Source organism: Lynx canadensis, chromosome D3 (assembly GCF_007474595.2).
Source record: "Lynx canadensis isolate LIC74 chromosome D3, mLynCan4.pri.v2, whole genome shotgun sequence".
Lineage (NCBI taxonomy): Eukaryota > Metazoa > Chordata > Mammalia > Carnivora > Felidae > Lynx > Lynx canadensis.
Window position 1 is genome coordinate 36,648,445 of NC_044314.2, and position 23,083 is coordinate 36,671,527.

The 23,083-nt window shown below is 45.4% G+C and overlaps 1 protein-coding gene across 5 annotated transcripts in view; it reads right to left on the reverse strand.

Annotated features, from left to right (window-relative positions):
• FHOD3 (formin homology 2 domain containing 3) overlaps positions 1 to 23,083 on the reverse strand; it is a 480,663-nt gene that overhangs the window by 64,081 nt on the left and 393,499 nt on the right. For all 5 annotated transcript variants that reach the window (XM_030336761.1, XM_030336760.1, XM_030336759.1 and 2 more), the window contains 2 exons: positions 22,351 to 22,565; positions 4,014 to 4,292 (listed from right to left, as the gene is read on the reverse strand). In XM_030336761.1, coding sequence (XP_030192621.1) covers positions 4,014 to 4,292; positions 22,351 to 22,565 — 494 coding nt within the window. The remainder of the gene's footprint in view (positions 1 to 4,013; positions 4,293 to 22,350; positions 22,566 to 23,083) is intronic.

Sequence of the window (23,083 nt, forward strand, 5' to 3'; positions counted from 1 at the left end):
TCTATAATTTCCTTTTGGTTCTTTTTTATATCTTCTATTTCTTTGCTAAGATATTTCATTTCTTTTACATATTTCCTGAATATTTATAACTGTTCACTGAAATATTAGCATGATGGCTGTTTTAAAATCCTTGTCAGATAATCCCAACAACTGGCTCATCTCAATGTTGGCATTTGTTGCTTGTCTTTTCCCATTCAAGTTGTGAATGCCCTAGTTCTTGATATGATGAGTGATTTTAGAGTGTATCCTAGATATTTTGGGTATTATTTGCTGGACTTTGGATCATGTTTAATCTTCTCTTTCAGCAGGCAGTCACCCTTTTTAGGTGTGCTGTACAGGTCTTGATGGGCATAGATGTTCAACTCCCTACTGGGTCCAACTGTCACCACCCTAGCAAGAGGGTTGATTCACACTGCCTCACTGCAGATGGGCAGGATGGGGGTTGAGCAACCTCTTGACCCCATGGGCATACTTCCAGTGAAAGTGGAGCACTTACATTGCCTCCAAGTGGAGGGGAAGGCTCGGCTTCCCACTGGTCCCTACTGATTCTGGGTTGGGGAAAAGAGATCGCAGACAAGTTCCACCTCCAACCACATCATTCTACCTTGTTTATGTTGGGTGGAGATGGAGGTTGAGCTCCCTGGCTGGGCCCAGATGGTGTTAGAGAAGGAGGGCAGGGGAACGAGAATTCTGATCAGTCTTCTTCCACTGCTTAAGTCTGTCTCCTGCTGGCTGAAGGTGAAGTCTTAGATCTCTACAAGACCCCACTGACACTTCTCCAGTAGGGAAACTGGGATGCCACTTGCTTTTGCCCTGTAGTGGATAGAATATCAGTTCCCCATTAGGAGAACTACTCCAGCAAGGAAATGAGAGAACACCATCTGCTACTGTTGGGCAGGGGGCAGAGGACTGCTTCTCTACTAAGTACTGTTGACACCACAGTGCTCATCCCAAAAAGTGACCTACCTAATGCCCATCACCCATTTAGCCCATCCCTTCACGCACCTCCCCTCCAGAAACCCGTTTCCATAAGGTGGAGGTTATAGAAGATCACCTCCTCTTTGGTCCCACTAAAGCTACTGGGTTGGGGAGGGGCAGGACAGCAGATTTTCAATTAGTGCTTGTCTAGGGTAGGGAATGTATTAACAGCCAAAAAATTTTCTGTTCTGTTAGGCAATCCTTTCGCCAATTCTTTGGCTATGGGAATAGGATTTAATTAGAGCTTTACTGCCATGTCATTCTAGTCCAAAGGTCCTTAGACAGTCTGTCTTCCTTCCACTTTTCAGAGTCCTCCTATAATTGATTGTTCTGTTATGCCCAGGGTGTTGATATTTTAATTGTTAGAGGGAGGAACTGGGAACAATAGAGCTGCTATATCTTAGCCAGTTGTCTCTTCATTCAATTATTCATCAACAGTTTTGTGAGCCTCTACTATGTTGTTAGGCCTACCGCAAGGAAGTGAGGACTCACGATAGACAAGACAGACATCCTGTCTTCACAAATTTTATATTCAAGTGGAGGTAAAAGACAGTTATACAAGTCATTATTGCCAACTGTAACGAATGCTACCATAAAGTCTCTCATGCTGATGCCATGGAGAGGAACATGGGAAACAAAAAGAAAGCCACACAACCAGAATAAGTTGAGACTCTTTCAAGACCTACAAACTCATTTCTGAGTAATGGATACTATCATCAGAAAGAAGACTGAGTCTGGGCATTGAAGAGGGCACTTGTTGAGATGAGCACTGGGTGTCGTATGTAAGCGATGAACCACAGCAATCTACCCGAAAAACCAAGAGCACACTTTACATGCTGTATGTTAGTCAATTTGACAATAAATTAAAAAAAAAGAAATAAGATTGAGTCTCTTATAGTTTGCCTCCTTCTCTGTTTTTATCTTATTAAATACAGAGAACTGAGGGTTGCTGGAGGGGTGGTGGGAGGGGGGACGGGTTAACTAGGTGACAAGCTTTAAGGAGGGCACTTTTTGGGATGAGCCCTGGGTGTCATATGTGAGAGATGAATCACTAGGTTCTACTCCTGAAGCCAAGAATACACTGTACGTTAACTAACTTGAATTTAAATGAATAAAGAAGAAATAAGATTGAGAATCGTTATGATTGCCTTTGTGATTTGAGAACACTCTGAAAGGCAAGAGCTATGATGACAGAGCCGCCCTGACTCCACAGCTGCTGATCGTGCCTGTGAGCAGTGGGATTTTCTAGGAGCTAAAGTTGCAGCAAATAATTATGATCATGTCTCTTAATAGCACCTGACTAAAGCAGAAAAAAAAAAAAAATCACTGCAAAGCACTAACTCCTGAGTCGATACACTTGGATACTGACTTTGGTAGGAAGTCAGTGGTTCTTCACTGGGAGTAGAGTCTCCATTTTTGGAAAGTTGCCCTTATTTGGAAAAATACTGGGCAATCTGATCCAAGAAAGTCCTGTTCCTTGGCTTCTTTTCACTAATGCAACTTGTTGATATGTTTTAGGCCTGCTAAACCTAGTGACGACGAATAATTCCTAGAGCTATTTATAATGACTTAAACATGATTTAAGGACAACCTGAGCAAGACGACTTACCCGACTGTACTATGGCCCTAATCCCATTGAAGGAGAACACGAACAAGTAGAATTTGGGAGACTAACTGCAATCTGACTGGAGAGAAATTAAGTAAATATCAATATATGTAATACTTTCCAGCAATACATCTCCAGCCAGACACAAGATTTTCAATGCAATAATTACTAAGATATAAACTAATAAAGTCCTCAAGTCCCATTTCCAGTGCGTCATAGGGACTAGCAATAGAAAGAATAAAATTTAATAATATAGCTGGTGAAAACTCAAATATTAACTAAGACCAAGCTCTTGACTGATAGTTCTTGTAGCAGACATTATGGCTTCATTCATTCATTCATCCATTCATTCCATTTTCATTCATACATCCATGCTTCAGAGACCATGTATTCTTTATGTGTGAACTAACAAGCCATGCATGGGTCATGCCACCAGTTGGTAGGCCCCTGCAGAGCCTTCATGCTGCACTTTGGACCCAAGGCATAGGCTCCTTGAGTGTGTATCACTGTGTAGCTTACTGAAGGCTGGCTAGTAGGGCATGCCCCCACTGATGAGGAGTGTTAGGTGAGAGAGGGGGCACCCTGTCATCTCAACAGCACACAAGTCATGGGCAGGACAACCAACCCAATGGTGTTGCATATGAACCATAATTCAAATGATTATATCAATCTTTTACAATTCCGATAACCCTCTATGGCACCCTCCCCGAGTCCCCAGTGAGGATTAATGTTCCATTTGGCCCTTAACCATAGAGTCACCATTACACAGATGAACTGAATAAATATCAGCTATAATACCAAAAAGAACAAATTCCATAAAGAAAAGCATATATTTCATACCAAAGAAACAAATGGCCCTGAGTATATTGTAGAAAGTTACTTAAATTATATATATTCCATTAAAGCACACCACATTGACCTCAGCACATCGTGAACTGCCACTTTTTGGAAATACTCATTCAGTTCATTTTAGCGCATTTGCTCTGGTCTGAAACGCCCATCATAATGGTTTTAGCACACTTCACCAAAGAAACTTTCAAGGGAGCAGATGGCAACACGACAGATCTCTAAATTTAAATCAGAAAAAGAGCTGTATTTACTCTTAACAAGCAATTAGAAGGAAGAGAGGAATTTCTCTTTGGGGGCTTATTCCTCAGGAAAAGTCCTTTGCTGCCCTCATTATCAAGCCCTTCTCCCACCTGTAGAAGTGATGGTGCGACAGCATGGCAGAGGGTGTGGGGCCACCTCCACAAGGGGCAGGAAGCTGTGGGCTGCCGACAGTGTGGCCGCATCCTTCACACCTCCAGCCACCAGGTGCCACGGCCAGTGAGTGAGCTGAGCCGGGAAGTCACCTCAGTGGCCAGCAAACCAGGTGTCCCACCCCAGGGTTCCCTGGGACTTATTTACTGAGAAAAAAGGGCTGCGTTACCAGGTCCCCTGTCCCTGGAGAGCTTGTCTTCCTTCTCCTCCCTCTCTAACGTGCTGCTGGAGGATGAGATGCTGGAGGCGGAGCAGTTGTCCTTCTCGTTCACCTCCTCGCTCTGCCTCTCTTTCTCGCTGAGGGAGGCCCGCTCTTCTGGCTCTTGCTCCAGTGCTCGCTCCGCTTCACTCTCTGCTCCCACGCGGGCAGGGGCTACTTCAGGGCTGGCCTCGTCCGCACTCTGCCCTACCTCCGCCTCCGGTCCAGGCTCGGGATCCCCAGCACTGGCTGGTGGAGACAACAATGGAGATTATGATCACAACAGGAACTCCCTGGGAATGTCAAGTGAGGTATGAAAGCAGACCTGAGGTTGATTTCTCTTGGCTGTCTGCTGTGGGCGACATTCGAAAGGCGACCCCCAAGATTCCCATCCCCTGGCCATTCAGTTAAACGCTAAACACTAACACTGCTGGGAAGGGACCGTGTAGCTGACGGTGCAGTCTCAAGTCACGTGACTTCAAGGTCTAGAGGTTATCTAGGGGGGCCTGATTCGATCTGGTGAGACTTTTAAAAGCAGGGTGTTTTCTGATTGGCAACAAAAAAGAAAGTTGAGAGATCAGACGTGTGTGGCTTAAGGGGCGCCTGGGTGGCTCTGTTGGTTCAGCGTCTGACTTTGGCTCAGGTCGTGATCTCGGGGTTCATGGGTTAAAGCCCCGTGTTGGGCTCTGTGCAGACAGCTCAGAGCCTGGAGCCGGCTTCAGATTCTGTGTCTCCCTCTCCCTCTTCCCTTCCTCTGCTCGCGTTCTCTCTCTCTCAAAAATAAACCTTAAAAAAAAATTTTTTTTAATTTAAAAAAAAGCATGTGGCCATAAAGATGGAGGGGCCATATGACAGACAAGGAACGCGAGTGGTCCCTAAAACCTGAGAGCAACTCGCAGCCAACATGAAATAAAGAACAGGGACTTTGGGGCTGTGAGCATAAGAAACTGATGTCTGCCAACAACCGAAATGAACCTGGAGGTGGTCTTCCCAGGGCCTCCCTCAGCTCCCAGTAAGAGACAGGCCAGCCACAGCCTTGACTGTGGCCTTGTGATACCCAGGGCTGAGAACACAGTTGAGCCATGCTGGCCTGCTGGCCTTCTGACCTGTGGAAACTGTGAGATAATAAATGGCTATATTTTGAATCGCTGTGTTTCTGGTAATTTATTACACAGCAGTAGCAGCCTGATGTTTTATCGGTTGCCAAACCAGTGAGGACTGCCCCCACTTTGCTTGAATGAGGTCTGCTCATAATTTGAAGTTAGGCCCTAACTCTGAAAGTTGTTCAGGAGAATCACTGCTGGGCCCAGAAGTATTTGCAAACCTATCAAGACTGGAGATCTGATGCTTGTAGCAAGGTCAAATGCTCACGCTCCCCTATGTGACATCCTCTGAGGAAAGGGAAAATGGCACAGTATGGCTTTGCATGGTTTTACACAACAAATCTCTCAGCTGTGCACAGTGTATCCATAGCAAATGATAGAGAATACAAAAAATTCTGAGCCAACTGTCACATGTGAAGGCCAGAGGAGGACAGGTTGGTCCTGAGAGTGTGACCCTCAGAGCTGGGAAAAACTACATTGCTGGAATCCTGGCAATGTGCCCCCGGCCCTAGGCAATTGCTACTCAAAGCAATACGGAAATTCAGCAGCATCTGCCTGGGGCAGGACCTGGAAGAGACCCCAGAAGAACAAGCAGATCAGGGAGGTGTCTCGTGGAGGCATCCTGCTGGCTCAGGCGAGTGGGGACTGGCCGGCAATGAGATACCAGAACAGGCCCTCCAGGAGGCCAGGCGGGGCAATTGCTAAAAGGCAGAGGAAAGCTCAGGCCTCACTGGGGTGGGGGTGGCGGGGGAGGCAGCTGCCCTCAGCTTCCCAGCCAGAAGCCATGCTGCCAGTTCCAGCTGGGTCCAGTACCCTCACCCCTCATCTGCTCTCAGCCTCCTTCCTCTGAGAACGAGGGAATTGAGGAAGTTGCAACGTCAGCTTTTCCTCGTGTCCTTGGGTAACTTCCAACTCCAAAGGGAAGCAGGACCCCTCCGTGGGAATCTCCCCAGGGCCCTTCAGGTAGGAAGTGGGTGCAGAGGTCACAGAGCCTCTACCTTCCACCTGCCCGGGGCCTCACGACTGTCTGCATATCTTCTAGCCTAGTACAGGAACCTGCTTCCCTGGGACACTGGAGGAAAGGCAGGCTGGGGTGGCAACGGGCCTCTGCTGTCTGCTGGCTGTCCCTGCTGGGCGTCCCCAAGATGGACCTGGTGATATGAGGACAAAGTTTCCAGGCAGGGATATGCCGCCTGGCAATGGCAGGAGAAAGCCAAAGGACGCACGACCCTGAGCCCACATGCCTAAGAATGGGCATGTCGGATACATTTCCTTAAAAGCAAAGACTGAGCTGAGTACAGGCAAAGAGTGAATATGTCCTGGAGAAAAATTCCCTTTGGTACTGAAGGAATTATTATGGCGATATCTTTCTCATCCGATAATGAAGTATTTAGCAAGGAGATACAGCCCTTCATTCACAAGCACGGCAGAAGCACAGTGTTACCAAGAGCACTGTCATCCTTTGGTTGACAGAAGGCATGCATCCTTGCACACATTTACTCCAGAATAGCCACATCAAAACGAAAATGTGTTTGCAACAGTCTAGCATGTGGCACGCATTTGACTTGCAATTGGTGAGCATATGGCGAAAACTGGCTAGGGGGCCTCCACGTGGCTTTATCACTGACAGGGAGATGGCCGCAGGGGGCTGTCATAAGCCTGTGTCTACTCTCTATCCCCAGGAGACTGGCAGACAGAGCAGGAAAGATGCACGATTTGCTGGTTTGACTTCAGCCTACATGCACCCCGCCACCACACTTCCTTCCGGGGAAGCGGTGGCCGTCTGGACAGTTACGGGAACGGGTGTGCAAATGCTACAGAGCCAAACATTCTTGTGCCTAAAACGCTACACAATTTTATCCCCATCCGCTAGGGCCTCACTTCGTGGAGTCAGACATTTCTTTGTGTGATTCGACCACTGGGTGGCTTCTCTTTGTCATCACTGCTGGGGAGGTGGCCGTCTCCAGAACCACCTCCCGACCAGAATGCAGACTCAGCATCACAAGCCCTGCCGGCAAATCTGTGGCACGTGAGGTTGTCCTAACGATGAACAAATAATAGTCACACACATTTTGGGGCACCTGGGTGGCTCAGTCGGTTGGGCTTCCGACTTCGGCTCAGGTCATGATCTCACGGTCTGTGAGTTCGAGCCCCGCGTCAGGCTCTGTGCTGACAGCTCAGAGCCTGGATGGAGCCTGCTTCGGATTCTGTGTCTCCCTCTCTCTCTGACCCTCCCCCATTCATGCTCTAATTAAAAAAAAATTAAAAAAAGTCATACACATTCAAGTCAAGCAGAACCAGCAAAGATCGAGAGTGACAGTGGGAAAGCAGACACACGTAGTTGCTCCTTGTACCACACACGCCAGGCCACACGCGTGTCACTGACATGACATCCTTGCTTTCAGAAGGCTCACTCCTTGGCTGAGGAAACAGCCATCAACTGGGGTCACCACGGTATGCGGCCAGGTACCCAAGTGAGAGCACTGGATAACAGGCGACAGGGGGTTCCTGGAAGGAACAGCTGGGACCCACGGCAGAGCCCTTCTGCAGCTGTGCTAATCAAACACGGGAATGACAAGAGCAAAAGATCCCCGAGGGCTCAGACCTTGCCTTCCTCTCATGTCCATGAGCCCTCCGCATGGTACTGGGCCAACATCTGCTCAAAAAGTTCCAGAACGTTTCTGCTCCCCTTTCCCATTCTCTTGCATCAGGACCTCCCTGTCAGCACGACCCCCACCACATGAATCCCCTATCCTTGAGTTGCTGCCCCATGCCAGGCTGGCTGCCCCCTGGGAAGACAGGGGAACAAGTATCATCTACCCACCCTGAGTGCCCAGGAAGCAGGAGGAACCATATCATATTAGTCTTCAGGAACAGCCCTACAGAGAACTAAGGCATCTGTCAACACTGAGGGGTGGAGACTGCTCACGACTTCCCATCGCTGCCAGTTCCTGTATTTAATAGGCCTTTCTCTGCCCCAATGGTGTTGGTGGTAAAAGACCCAGTGATACATGAGTGACACAAGTGACAGACCCAGTGCTTGTCATCACAGGGACTACAGAGGAGCAAGGAGAACCTACCTGCCTGGCATGGCAGAGGTGGGGGAACCCTACCACCAGTGGACGGGGAAACCCCAGCCCCTCACCTCACCCAGACACAGGTAAAAATATCTATATGTGACAGTGTCCTAAGATTAAAAGCACAGTGCCCTAGGCGGGGGGTTATGGCAAGGGACTTTGACAAGGCCTGGGAAGGAACATAAAAGCCGCTGTACCAAAATGACATTTAAACAGGGTCTCCAAGAATGAAAAGGAGTTAAAATGGGGGAAAAGTAGGGGAGCCTGGGTGGCTCAGCTGGTTAAGCATCCGACTTCGGCTCAGGTCATGATCTCACAGTTCGTGAGTTAGAGCCCCGCACTGGGCTCTGTGCTGACAGCTCAGAGCCTGGAGGCTGCTTTGGATTCTGTGTCTCCCTCTCTCTCTCTGCCCCTCCCCCACTCACGCTCTGTCTCTCAAAAATAAATAAATGTTAAAAAAATTTTAAAGAAAAGCAGGGTAAAGTGGATATAAGAATGTTCTGGACAGAAGGAGAGTATGTGCAAAGACCAGGAGCCCAGGGGACACTGGAGGAATGAGAGCTGTCTTGCCACATGGTAATGGGCCTTGCAAGGGGGGATGTTACTCTAAGGGCAGTGATGGCTGCTGCAGGTAGAGACAGACAGACCACACCTCCCAGTGGGACAGCTGAGGCATGTCTGGTGCTATCAGTGAAGCTCCTTGTTAGCGTGGAGCAAACAGTCCAGAAAGCAAACCCTGACGACAGAGAGACTGAGGAGGAAGAGACGAATGCCAGACCCCGGGGCTCAAGAGAAGATGATGAATAAAAACATGGCGCCAGTGGGAAGCTGTTTCCAATCTAAGAGCACTGGGACAGGTAGCGTGTCAGCTTCTGAAGGGAGCGTGGGATGCTGTCTCCTCAAGATCCCTCTGTGGTGAGGCCTCTCTTATTGCCCTCAGAAAGTGAGGCCAGGAGGGAACAGTGAAGGCCCAGACCATGGTGCTGGGCAGGAAGGGGCAGGGCACCCACTCCCAAGCACATGCCTGCAGCCCTGTCTTTGAAGGAGGGTCAGAAGTGACTGCAATATACCAAACCTACAAGTCAGGAGCTGCCAGGAACCCCCCACTCATCTCTCACCAGCCACACCCGCCCATCACCTTGGATGGAGGAAGGACGTAAAGATCTGCCGCATCTCTGGGGCTGGGCCAAGGAGAGGAGATTTGAGAAGTTCCTGTGCCAGGTGCCAGGTTACCCCTCTCCTCACAGTGGGCATGAGTGTGGAAGTGAAGGGAGGACATGGCAAGAAACTCCTGGCAACACAAAAGGCATCCCAAACTGGGACCTGTCTTCCTGGACCACATCCTAAGTGAGCAGACTGATGGGATCCTGGCATTGCCAGAAGGCACTTAGCAAAGGCCAGAAAAATGTATTTGGCCAGAACCGGCACTGACCTGATTCAGAGAGCTTTAAACTAAATGTTAAGGTCAGAGCAGGGAGAGGAGAAAAAAAATCAAAATGAAACTGTATAAAAAGATACAGGAATGGACAATTTACTTAATATGGAAGAAATCGTTGAAGAGGTCGCCAGTATATTCAGAAGGAAGTAATGAAGAACCCGGTTGTCGCCAATGCTGTGGGAAAGAACCCGTAGCCGGAACGCAGACACTGAAGGGAATTCTCTATCCAAAGAACACAGACATTGCAGGACAGAGAGGTTGGGCATAGGAGCCGGATTGGAACCCATCAACGTGAGAGCCATAGGGAAAGAGGGAAAACTCCAGTGCTACTGTCGAGAGAATATAAAAGGGTGCCCAGTCAGACGCTGGTACTTCCCTCGTGCAGATCACAAAACCGGGAGAGAGAGGAGGGAGAGTAGGCCCTGAGTAGTGAGCCAGGGCAGACATGGACTCCTAACAGCTACTGCTCTCTGCCCCTCCAAAAGCCCAGCACCAGCTCCTCATCTGGTCCCCCAGATTTCACTAGACGCCAGGCCCTGCACATGAGGTACCAGGTACCTTCTATACACTGGTGCCTCCCAGGAACCACATACACATCACCCTGTGTAGCCCTCATACCAGCAGGATGATTAATGTCCCAGTGTGAGAAATAAGGACACATGTCCAGAGAGGTTAAGCAACTTGTCCAGGGCTACACAGTAGGCTGGAAGCTCACGGCTGCTCCTCCAGACCCGTTTTCTATTCTGCTCTGTGCCCCAGGAGGCTGGCTCCCTCTCAGTGTGACAGAGGTCAGCTTCTGGGAGGTAGCAGCACAGGAGGGAGGAAAGAGAGGCTAGACTATGCCTCCACCCTCTTCACGTGGGGCCTCCGGTTGGCAGAGACTGTCAGGCCACTATTTCTGTCCCATGGGCAGAAAGGCTACAGCTCCCAAGGCTACAGCTCTCACCAGTCCCAGGCACTAACCAAGTTCCCCCAGGCCTGGAGGTGGGAGTAGTGTTGACATCTCCCAGTGCTGCTAGTCCCTGGGCACTTCCCCACCTGACAGACCTGTGACACTCTCCACACCTCTGTGAACTGTCCCTACACTGGCTGCCCCCAGGCACCTTCTGAGCATGTCCATCTCCTTCCGACCTCACCGATAAGCAGACCTGGGATTTGAACCCCGATGGGCCTTGAACCTCTGTTAATCACGATGTTACACTGTGAGGTTGGTGACTTATGCTGCAAGGGAGAAGTTCATCATCATTCCTCAAAGGACAAACACACACACACACACTCAACATACGGTGTGCACAAACATTCCAGGTCGGCTTTCATCGATGTCCCTGACAGCTGAATCCAGAATGTCCGATTGGAATCTCCTGCCATGCAATTTTTCTTTGAAGAGATAAACTGCTGGTAGAAAGATCTGAACTTAATAAGTCTTTGGGTGGCTTCAATTGATTTCAATCTGTCATGGTGTCTCGACGACTCTGCCAGGACTTGGCTCTCTGGCAGGTCTTACGAAACCAAGGGCTGGGCCAGCCAATTCTATAATAGTTGCTCCAAATCATGTACATTCCAGGGACCTCCCCAGTTCAGAGCTAATAACTAACACCATCAACTTTAAACTTGTGGTTTAGTCACATAAATGTGAAAAAGGTCCCACGAGAAAAAGCTCACAACTTTGAAAATTCTTTAGACTTTGCCTTTGGTGTTGGGCCAGTTCTTGCTAAGCCGTTCACTCAGATTCACTCTAGAGCAGGGTTTCTTGACTTTAATACCATGGATATTTGGGGTTGAATAATTCTTGGTTGTGGGGGGAGGGGGGAGGCTATCCTGTGTGCTGTAGGATGTTTAACAGCATTCCTGGCCCTCTACCCACTAGAGGCCAATGGCACCTCCTCCTCAGTTGTGACAACTAAAAATATCCCCAGACACTGCCAAATGTTTCCTGGGGGAGTGGGGGAGGTAGCAGGGATTGTCCTGTGTTGAGAATCATTACCCTAAAGGAATAGTTTCATTAGGATGGGCTCAAACTCAGCCTACGCAAACTTTACAAAAACAAACAAAAAGCCCACTTTGTCATTTGCAAAATACTGATTCATCAGTCTAGTGAGTTTGCATGCCTTCAAAATTTAGCAGCAACTTGTTCTCAAAATTCAGCCTAAGCTACCTCTTAAAATGAAAACCGTACATGGCCAAAATTACCTTCAGAAGACATTTTGGAAGATGCCACTTTATAGATACCATACCAACTCTCATGGTTCCAACAATCAAGGATTTCCTTTAGCTTCAATGAAATGCCATAAAAAGTACTGGGCTTGTAGTGGTGGGTTATGTCATCAACAAATACAAACCCTTATACTCTAAAATCACATTTGATCCAGCAAGTTGTTCATACTACAAAAGGCACATGAAGGTCAGGAATGACTCTAGAAAAAAGCAGAGCTGTGGCCCTCATGTCATGCTCACAATGGAAACCTCCATCTGAGGTGGATGCTGGGAAAGATTACAAGCACTATTCAAATTGTAATTTTCACTATCCCCACCTTTACCCCTCAGAATATGCTTCTGATTGAGTCCACTTGGTTAAACATGTATAGAATATAAATTCCACTGTATTATCATATAGGACAAAAAAGAAGCCTCTAGTTTCAGGTCCAATTATTTTAATATTGGTTAATGAATAGATTCTATTTCACACTATAAACAGAAAATTTTTTAAAAAGGGCAATTTAAGATTATTGTATCCTATATCATTTCTCTATCTGTATTGTATCATTGCCTTATCATTATCTTGAACTCAAACCATATAACCTCAAATATCAACCCCTGGATACGAAGACTTTCTTTGAGCTTAAATTCTTACAAAATCAGACAGATCTTGTCTTGATTCAACCAGTGTCAAACATGATTAATGCCATTATCCATTTGTCTTTCCATGCCCAGTAGGGCTAGTAGAGCTCCTGAGTTAACTACATGCTCATTTTCTTACAAGAGCACATAGGAAGACAAGTCCTTCCTCAAGGATGAAGACATGGTCTAATTCCAAACTGGCAATGCATTTCAAGAGCACCTCTAGTGCTTGTCAAGTCCCAGACAAGAATATCAATGACATCAAAACAAAGCAGTGATTTTGGAAAGTATACACTAGCACTAAAATGGATAGTCCCGGGTAAGAACAGCTAGCAAATAAATGGAGTGAACTTGAGGTTTTTTCTTAATTCACTTTTTCAGGCTTAGCAGCATCTAGTTACTTTTAATTACATGTTAGATGGTCCTAATGTAATTAAATGTTCTAATGTAATTAGTAGCAACACTCATTCATTCCAGCAATATTTGTTGATATGCCAGGCACTATGCTAGGCATCAGGAAGTCGGATGTGAAAAAATATCTTCCCTGAATATTTTTCAAGATAAAGTGGTCTAGCCAAGAGACATTATGATATCAAAACAACTAATATCTAAAGAAAATATTAGATCTTCTTGCCAGGAGAGTCTGACCAAGCCTAAGCAGAACCAGGTGGCCTACAACCGGGATACACCAGAAATCTTACTTTTATATTCACACACCAAACAGTTGACTCTTCTTCATTTATACCTAGTGAATAATCCACTTAGTCAATATCTCAGTTGATCTGAACTTGTTAGCAAATTAATTCACAAAAAAAATGGAGGAAGATCCACTTAAGGGGTATTTTAATAGGTGGTTGAATAAATATCTTAACTATCAATTTATCAAGAATCATCCTCTAACTTTTCTTCCTCTTTTAGTGTTAGATTCTCAGAAGGAAATGGCCCACATAATGTCAACTTTCTGTAAAAGTTCCCTTTCTACATTAAACCACCATCTATTCTTTGGTCTTTATAGAGTGGCCTATATTGTCAAATATGTGTCCTCCATCATGATCCATGTAATAAATGTCTGGGTATAGGGGGAAATAGCTGTCTCTATAGAGTAATGTGTCTGCCTTCTTTTTTTCATGCTGTTTGTTCATTCTAGCTCATAAAACGTTTACTGAATGTCTATTCTGCTCCAAGCATTGGGAGATAACAAAGGTGAGTGCGGGCATGGGCTCTCCTCTGGGAAACACAAAGTGGAGGAGGACGGGGTACCATTTATTGACTATTCAGTGAGATAAGCCCCTGTATCCTTGGTATGCACAAGATGTAAGGGAAATACAAAAGAGGAATCAAAGATGACTTTAGAGAAGATCCTTCAACTAGATGGGTAAGATGGATAAGAGTCCAGTGGGCACCCAGTGGAAAAGGACTCTCTAGCACAGAGCACATGTGAGAAAACAGAGCACCTTTCAGGTACTGACAGTGGTTTGATGCTGATGGAACATAACATGTAGGGGTGGTTGTGGAGGTAAAAGACTGGTTGTAGGGAGTGGATAACCAAAGTCTTGAGTGCTGTATAAGGTCTTACCTTTTTGCTATAGATAATGGACAGCCACTAGAGCTGTTTAAAACAAGGTATAGATAGGATTTTTTTTTTGGGGGGGGGGGGGATTGGGTTGCTAATAAGAAGCTGGAAGATGTGAGGTCTATTAGAAGTTACTGAAATGGTCCAGATGAGAGATGGTTAAGACATGGACTAAAGCAGTAGCAATGGGGAGGGCTGAGTTGAGAGAAAGGAAGCCATAAACACTAGGTGATTGACTGCATACAGGTGTAAGCATTGAGGGAGGAGTCAAAAATTACAGGCATGCTTCCAGCTTAAATGACTAGGCCAAGAGATATGGTCTAAAATAGATGAGTACTGGAAGGTATGAGCAGGTTTAGGGGGTAGGGATTTTACAGGTGAGAGACAGGTGACCCTCCCATCTGAATGTCCCAAACTGGCACCTATTGAGTGTGACATGTCTGAGGAGTAGATACTGATGTCTAAGGAGGTTAGATACATGTGTCCTGAGCTCAAGAAGGCCAAGGCTGGAGATACAGATCTGGCGATTTTTATCACATGGTAGGTAGTTAAACATCACAGGTGAGGATGTGAGAAAACAGGCACAGATTAGGCATAAAAACAGAAGGTTGCTAGGAAAGGACCCTTGGAAAAACCCAATACTTAAGGGTCAGGCAGAAGAAGAGTCAGTAATAAGACTGAAACAAACTGATGAGAAAGACTGAGATAAAAGATGAGAAAATACTGATGAGAAATGCAGAAAATATGAAAGCCAAATAATACACTGAGTCTGGAGATTATCTAGAGAATACATAAGGACTAAGAGCTGCTCGATCAGAAAAGTCAACAAAAATCTACTGGAACTTCCAAATGTATCTGGTGGAGGCAGCTTTCTCAGAAGATGTTCCAGCCTCAGAGGGCTCTAAATATTCATGTCCTGTTCAGAGGCAGATAGGATGCCTTGCAGGGTCACTGACCCCAAGAGTTCTCTTGAAAAAGCATACTTAGGCAGTACAGCAGCTTTTTATCTTGATGAGGCCCCAATAGTTCATTTTTGCTTTTAATTTCCTTGCCTTTGGAGATGTGTCAGATAAAGGGTTAGTATCTAAAATCTATAAAGAGCTCAACAAACTCCACACCCGAAAAACAAATAAACCAGTGAAGAAATGGGCAGAAGACATGAGTAGACACTTTTCCAAAGAAGACATCCAGATGGCCAACAGGCACATGAAAAGATGCTCAACGTCACTCATCATCAGGGAAATACAAATCAAAACTACAATGAGATATCACCTCACACCGGTCAGAGTGGCTAAAATGAACAAATCAGGAGACTATAGATGCTGGCGAGGATGTGGAGAAACGGGAACCCTCTTGCACTGCTGGTGGGAATGCAAACTGGTGCAGCTGCTCTGGAAAACAGTGCAGAGGTTCCTCAAAAAATTAAAAATAGATGTATCCTATGACCCAGCAATAGCACTGCTAGCAATCTACCCAAAGGATACAGAAGTGCTGATGCATAGGGGCACATGTACCCCAATGTTTATAGCAGCGCTTTCAACAATAGCCAAATTATGGAAAGAGCCTAAATGTCCATCAACTGACGAATGGGTAAAGAAGGTGTGGTTTATATATACAATGGAATACTACTTGGCAATGAGAAAGAATGAAATCTGGCCATTTGCAGTAACGTGGATAGAGCTGGAGGGTATTATGCTAAGTGAAATAAGCCAGGCAGAGAAAGACAGATACCATATGTTTTCACTCATATGTGGATCCTGAGAAACTTAACAGAGCCCATAGGCGAGGGGAAGGGGAAAAAAAAAGTTAGAGAGGGAGGGAGGCAAACCATAAGAGACTCTTAAGGACTGAGAACTAAGGGTAGATTGGGGGGTGTGGGAGAGGGGAAAGTGGGTGATGGGCAGGGAGGAAGGCACTTGTCAGGATGAGCACTGGGTATTGTTTGGAAACCAATTTGACAATAAATTACATTTAAAAAAATAATAAAGGGAAACCTTCTGGAAAAAAAAAGAAAAAGCATACTTATAGGGACTGGAAAGCTAATTTGTGATTATTCTGCCACACTGTAAGCAGTGTACCATTTTGCACAAACGCCTTATGAGGGTGGGGGAAAGGTAGGGGTGGGTAGAGTTGGGGGCAGGGGTGCTGGAAGGAAAAGTGGAGATGGCAGAGTGGTGATCAAGGTCTTAACCACAGATAAGAATGCTAGAAGGAACCAGGTAGTTATTCTTCTTTGTTATTTCCCAGTTCATAGTCAATGACTGGAAATTCAAAGTACCACACTGAAGGATACTCAATGTCCCTACTTGTGGAGGTCTCCTGAATGTCCCTGAGAGCATTTACCCAAGGCTCCCACTTCGGATGAAAGGCACTGATGTCTTTCCAGATTCCCTGTTAGCACCTCCAGAGGAAGACAAGCTCATTAACCCCCGGAGCCTGCTCCAGGCTGGGTCTTGCAACACCTGATGTTCTTTCTTTTTGTCATGTAAGATCAAACAAACTAATTTCTGTTCTAAAGTTGAATACTTCGTTTCCATTAAACAGATTTTAAGATGCAAATTTGTAAATGTTGGTTACAAACCATTATAATCCAATTCTTGGAAACAATTCTCCAGGGGTCTCTTGTGTTTCTGCAGTCTTACAAGCAGAGACAGTGACAGTCTTTATTCTGGGATATCCAAGGATGTGTGCATAGCAAATAGCTGTGGAAGACAGAGACCTTGTCTCCCCCTGGAGCAATAGACTGGTTGGTTTATAGCTTACTGTGATAAAAATAATGTCTCTCTCTGGGACAAAGGGAAGACAGATTTACTGCCCAACATAAAAGATTTGGGGTCCCCAAGCTCAAGGTTCCTCTCTGTGTATGCAGCCATCATACCAAGCTAACACTTGGGCCTATTCACATCACCTTGCAGGAACTGGGGCTTGGAGAAATGGCACAAATGCTGATACTCTGGCTACTACTATTGCTATGAGTAACAAAGTCTGTTGTCTCTGACCCTGGAGTTTCATGTCTTGTGCCCACATCCACAAAATTGTGGCAGGCTGACTTACTAACTTAAAAGTCAAGTCAAGCCTTAGACCCTTTGGAGTTTTTGATACCTAATTGCCACCTATGAAAGTACCATGTTGATCACCTAATACTGCTCTTTAACAACTATTCCAACACCATTGTGTACCTTGTCTTTACTTAAGCACACTTAAGATTCATATTTGGTTTACTCCAAAAGGATTCAAAACTGTTTTAAAATATGGTGCATGAGGAGTGCCTGGGTGGCTCAGTAGGTTAAGCGTCTGACTCTTGGTTTCGGCTCAGGTTATGATCTCATAGTTTGAGTTCAAACCCTGTGTCAGGTTCTGAGCTAACAGTGCAGAGCCTGCTTGGGACTCTCTCTTTCTCTCCACCCCTCCCCCACTTCAAAAATAAATAAATAAAATAACATAACATAAAATAAAGTAAAATAAAATAAAATACGGTGCATGAAAACACACTGCAGGCAACTGTCATTTTCTATAAGAGAAAAAAGGGAAAGTTTTGTCCTTTTCCATTTTTAGAGACTGAGAAAAAGCAAGGCAGGAAAATCCAATGATTTGCAAAGGCTCTTAAAGCCATTCCATGGCAGGTGTAGCAGGTGGTGCCTTGGCCTTGGGTAGAGTTCCTGAGAGATTTTGTCTCACTGACCAAATGGCATCAAGTAGCAGCAGTCAGGTGAGGTGTGGGGAGGTGGGGCCATCCTGAGTCACAGAACCACAGGAATCTAGTTTCCTGCCAATTCGTGAAATACTGGACTGGAGGTGTCCAAAAGCTTTATGCAAGGGAACCAGCATGCATAAGGCTGATGACTGATGATATTCCATTGCTACTGTGCCAGTTGGAAACAGGATACCAGATGTTTCTGATTTCTGCCACGAGGATTGGGTAACTTAGGAGAGTGTCTACACCTGAAGGAGACTCAAAACATGTCACACAAGGAAGGTGACAAAGGTGCTCAGTCAATGGCTAGGAACAATGACAACAGCTGTGATGATGAATGACGCCCACATGAAAAATGATCATTCATTTAAACCAGCAGAACATTTCATGATATTACTATACAGCTACATTTTATTTCTAGGTGAGAGGGTAAGGAAGCTAGAGGAATAGTGCTAGTTACCGGCCCTTTATATGCTTGGATCTGTGAGAGAAAATAATCCGTTCAGCAGGTCAATAATTTCTGTAATGCCTCTGAGTGAATACTGGTGAGTAGGCCATGGCCACATCGGTCATATTTTGTATCTCCAAGGCCCAACAGTAAGACATTTGGAAATAACCTAGGAATCCAGGTACAGGTAGAAAAAAATCACCAATGAACTTATTTTTCCCTGACATAAAGTTAATATAGCATGGTAAAAATTTTAAATGCATCTCTAAAGTATTACTTCTGTGTGCAATATAGAGACAACTGAGCTAAAAATAGGAAAAATAATCTAGCCAGTATGTAGCCTTCCTGGCTGCATTAGTGGGTAAAAGCCACTTATAAGTGCTTGACAGCAGCTGCTTTCTAATAGGAAAGGTAATTTCTCTCCACTAAGCCTTAGGATGGACCCAGGTGTGCCAGCCAGGGGGCAGGGAAGCCACACAGTTCTAGCCTCCGAGGAAGGCAGTTCCTAACAGGGATACCCTGCAGAGACCGTCATCAACACCTGGTTTTGAAATGAATGGTTTCTCCATTCTGTTTCCATGAAATAGGCTCCCCGGATCTGACACCCACTGGGATAATAGGTTACTTTGCTAAAATGACTTCACTTGTGGGTACACAGATTATTGTTTTTACTCCAGGGAGAAACTTCCCCAAGAGTCAAATCAGAGAATTCAATCCCAATAAGAATACTGCACCTTTTCCTCTAATTAACAAAAATAACTTATTTCCTGACACATCGGTTTCTTTTTTTTTTTTTAATTTTTTTTTTCAACGTTTATTTATTTTTTGGGACAGAGAGAGACAGAGCATGAATGGGGGAGGGGCAGAGAGAGAGGGAGACACAGAATCGGAAACATGCTCCAGGCTCTGAGCCATCAGCCCAGAGCCCGACGCGGGGCTCGAACTCACGGACCGCGAGATCGTGACCTGGCTGAAGTCGGACGCTTAACCGACTGCGCCACCCAGGCGCCCCGACACATCGGTTTCTTAAAGTAACAGGAAATAAACTGGTGAGATATTCTGATGTATGCCATCAGGGCTCAGTGAAAATAAGGAAAGGCTAATTAAAGCAATGGATGGAGAGAGAGGCCCTTCATGTTTCCCTAAATTGGGGTAACATGTCTCCATTAATTGCAGCCCAGTGCAAAGGAGAACACACGCATGTGTTTGTCCCTCACTTGGGCCTAGTAGTTTCACACAGAGGAAAAATACTCCAACCATCACCAGTCTAGGCAGTATTGGGACAAACATCTGCTAGGAGCCACAAGAGGGCCAGATGGAAAAATAATTCAAGCACACATTGACTTGATGGTGGGGGTAGTGGCATAATTTATACAAAAGTTACAGCAGATTTAGCTGGGAAGGTTTTTGGCTGAAAGTTCTCACTCGATAGCACATAATGCTATTGGTCTTTTCACATTTACCCTTCTTTTGAAATATATTTTGTAAGGGCAAAGGTAAAGAAGTTTTTAATGTTTTCCTATCTTCTGCTATTAAAAATTATCCAGAATCCAAGTAAGGAGTTTCAATAAAAGAACTTATAAAGTGACCTTTAATCCTGAAATATATATAACTCAGTAACAAATAGCTGTTTTTCCTTTTCTTTGAAAATGCAACTCTGAAAGGTAGGCTGCGATTTATGCAGATATTGGGGAAAGGGTAGAAGCAAAGGGATCATGTGGCGTTAATGTGCACGCCACCACAAATACTGGGGTACCACGATGCCCTGATAAATGGCTAGGTTGACGGTTAAAAGTGGGTTCTACCCCCAATCTCCCCCATTTACTCAGTTGCTCAAGTGGGTGTTAAATAGTAGCGTTTGGGAGGAAGGGGCAGAGCATGACAGAAAAGTGAAGATTATCATCGTATGATTCCACAAGCAGAGAGAATGAAAAAGCGAGTCAACCCCTGGCACATTTGGACCACATAGTGCCAGGTGTTTGGAGCAGGACAAACATCTGGATGTGTGATTATATTTTTTTTATTCTTCCCCCAGATGTTGTGACATTGTAAATGTTAGGGCTAAGCAAAAAAAATGCCTTTCAGCATTTAAAAATGGGGCCTGGTAAAAAAGAAGAGATTATTAATGGGATGCTGGCAGAATGTTTCAAAGAAGAATAACAAGCTAGGCTGGAAAAAAAAAAAAAAGGTCATTCCATCATTGTACTTCTGTCATAGGGCAAAGGTCTCCAAGTCAGAAGGAAGTCTCAGCACCTTTCGGAGACAATCCTCTCATAGCATGTCTTCTTATACGTTTAAAATTTCTAATTGTATAATTCAGCTAGGTATTAGGACATAGACATCAGATTACTTTGCTGATTCCAACTGCTTTGGATAATTATTTAACCTATGATGAACATCTCTTGTAGATTCCACAAGAACCCCTGCTTTTTTTTTTTTAAACAACCCAAACATCACACAGTGCTATTTCATTAATTTGTAATCGTGTCTCGGTTCAAGCCCAGTATTCCTATTTCAGATGCTCGCGTGGTGATTTCAGCCAAACATTCTCTCAGTCTCTACTAATCCCTTCTCCATAGAGGAAAATGACATGTACTCTTTATCTCTCTGAAAGCATACATAAATAACTTTATTTCCCCCCAATGCATATTGCATATACCCCAAATAAGTATTTTCTGTGTTCTTACTGGAGTTTCAAATATTCTGCCCATTTAATTGGATAGAACAGCCTCAAGTTTGATCATAGCTGGACAAAATACTTGAGGAACTGTCTTTTTGTCACAAACATCAAGGAGACTAAAAGCTTGGAGGACAAACGATATTTATAGATACTGACACTTCTCTCTCAGCCTGGGGACCTTCTGTATTTCACAGTTTAGACAACCATTCTGGAAACAAGAGTGGGTATGACTCTTAGAGTTAAAAGTTCCAAGATTAAGTGCTGAACCGTCGCTTTGCAGGGGAATGTTTTTCATATCGCCTCTGGAAATACCACAATTTAGATAGAGCAAGGATACCAGGCAGGGTCTGGAAAGCACAGAGCTGTCAAAGCACAGTCTGTTTTCCTGATTCTCAGAGTCTCAGTATTTTAAGACCGACATTACTCATCTATGACCGAGCCATCTGCCTGGGACAATCTTCCATGGCTCAGGGACCAGCAGGAACTGGACATGATGGAAAGCTGTGGCGAAGCCAGCCCGCTTCTGCAGAATGAGCCCTGAGGCTCAGAGAGCCAGCGGAGAATTGGACAGACAAGATTGTTCCGTTACATCCAGTTCTGCTGAGGTCATGCAGTCCTGCCTTGTTGAAATTAAGCTTTACGCCATATTTAGTCAGCCCTCCGAGAGTTAAAAGTTGAGCGTCTCTGTTGTCTTCAGTTGGCTAAGTCTTGGTCAGGCTGCAAGCCATAACACTCGGTTAAACTGAACAGTGCTAGCTGCAGGCTCGTCAACACGCACTGTAGACGCCAGTGCCCAAGACCCATCGTCTCTGTTAATGTGAAAGAAAACGGTCCCACCATTCTCAGGGCAATCGGGAAAACAGCTGATGCTCCCCGGCTGCAATGTACAATATTGTTTCTCTCCAAATAAAGCTAAGATGACAGACAATTTCCCCGGCGAGAGCCTTTCTGTCTGCACACAAGCATCTACAGCCACACCACGTGCCAGTAATCATTACTATATTCCTTTTTTTCTTCTTCAACATTTCTATTTCCACCAGATCCACATTTTTTTTTTCTGCTGGCTTTGATTAATTTTATTCTCCATCAGTTTAATTTAAAACAGACCGACAATTCCTAGGGCAAGAACATTTTAAAGTGGTCACTTTATTGGGCAGACCCAATAAATAAATAATGTCCAAATTACAGGGTACTAAGTTAATACCCTGTGATTTAGAAAGCAATGGCAAAGTAAGCCTTATTTTTAATATTCTCCCTTCTCAATGACCATGCATTGACAACCATTATACACAATTCTGCTTGAACAGAAGTGGCTCTCAAGGCATCTAATTTATCAGTGCAGTGAAGTCACCCTGAGTTTACCCTTAGTTGCCCCTCAGTACTAGTTTGCACGTAGTAACGGTTCCTACTTCCCAGAAGCCTAACATTAATTTCCCTCTGCTCTCCCAGCACTCACCTTGGGGATGCTGAGGTGTTCCCAGAGAAGAGGATGATGCTGCGAGAGCCTCTTGTGAGTCTAGAGAAGGAGAGCTATGGCTCAGAGGGGTGGGGGAGGCAGGGGCCGCCGGGGAGGTCAGGTCCAAGGAGAGGTCACCTCTGCCCCGGCTCGCGCTCCGGCTTCTCACTTCTCTCTCGTGCGCCTCGGCTGCCAACTGCTCCAAGTATTTGTATCTGAAAGTTAAATTCCAAAGGGTTTCCGTAAAAAGAAAGAGGAGCCCGTGGCCGATGCTTGTTTATGGATGAAACACCTGCAGAGTGAGCTGGTTTCCTGATGCACAGAGCACAGCACAGGGCTGGCTGGAGGACCAGTCTGCCAAAAACAGCCAGCGAAGCCAAGATGCTAATGATTAAAATCCCCGCATCATTCATAACCAAACAAATTGGGAGAAATGGCAACATCACACAGTCTCCAGAGACTGGATCACTGCTGCAGAATCCTACTTTGCTCTTTTAGGAAATGTGTACAAATAAGCAAAACAGCAATAATGCCCATTACAAAGCCCCAACAGTGACAGCTGAAAACCACACGCACTCAGAGCTTGCAGCTGTGAAATGGGAGGGCGCCTCGGTGTGGGGGAGAGAAACAATGCCCCCAAAATACCGAAAGGGGTTGCTGGACGGAGGCCTCTCTGAATTTCTGAACCTGCTTCAACGCTAACAGCAACGCGACTGGAATTCGCTTTGTTCTC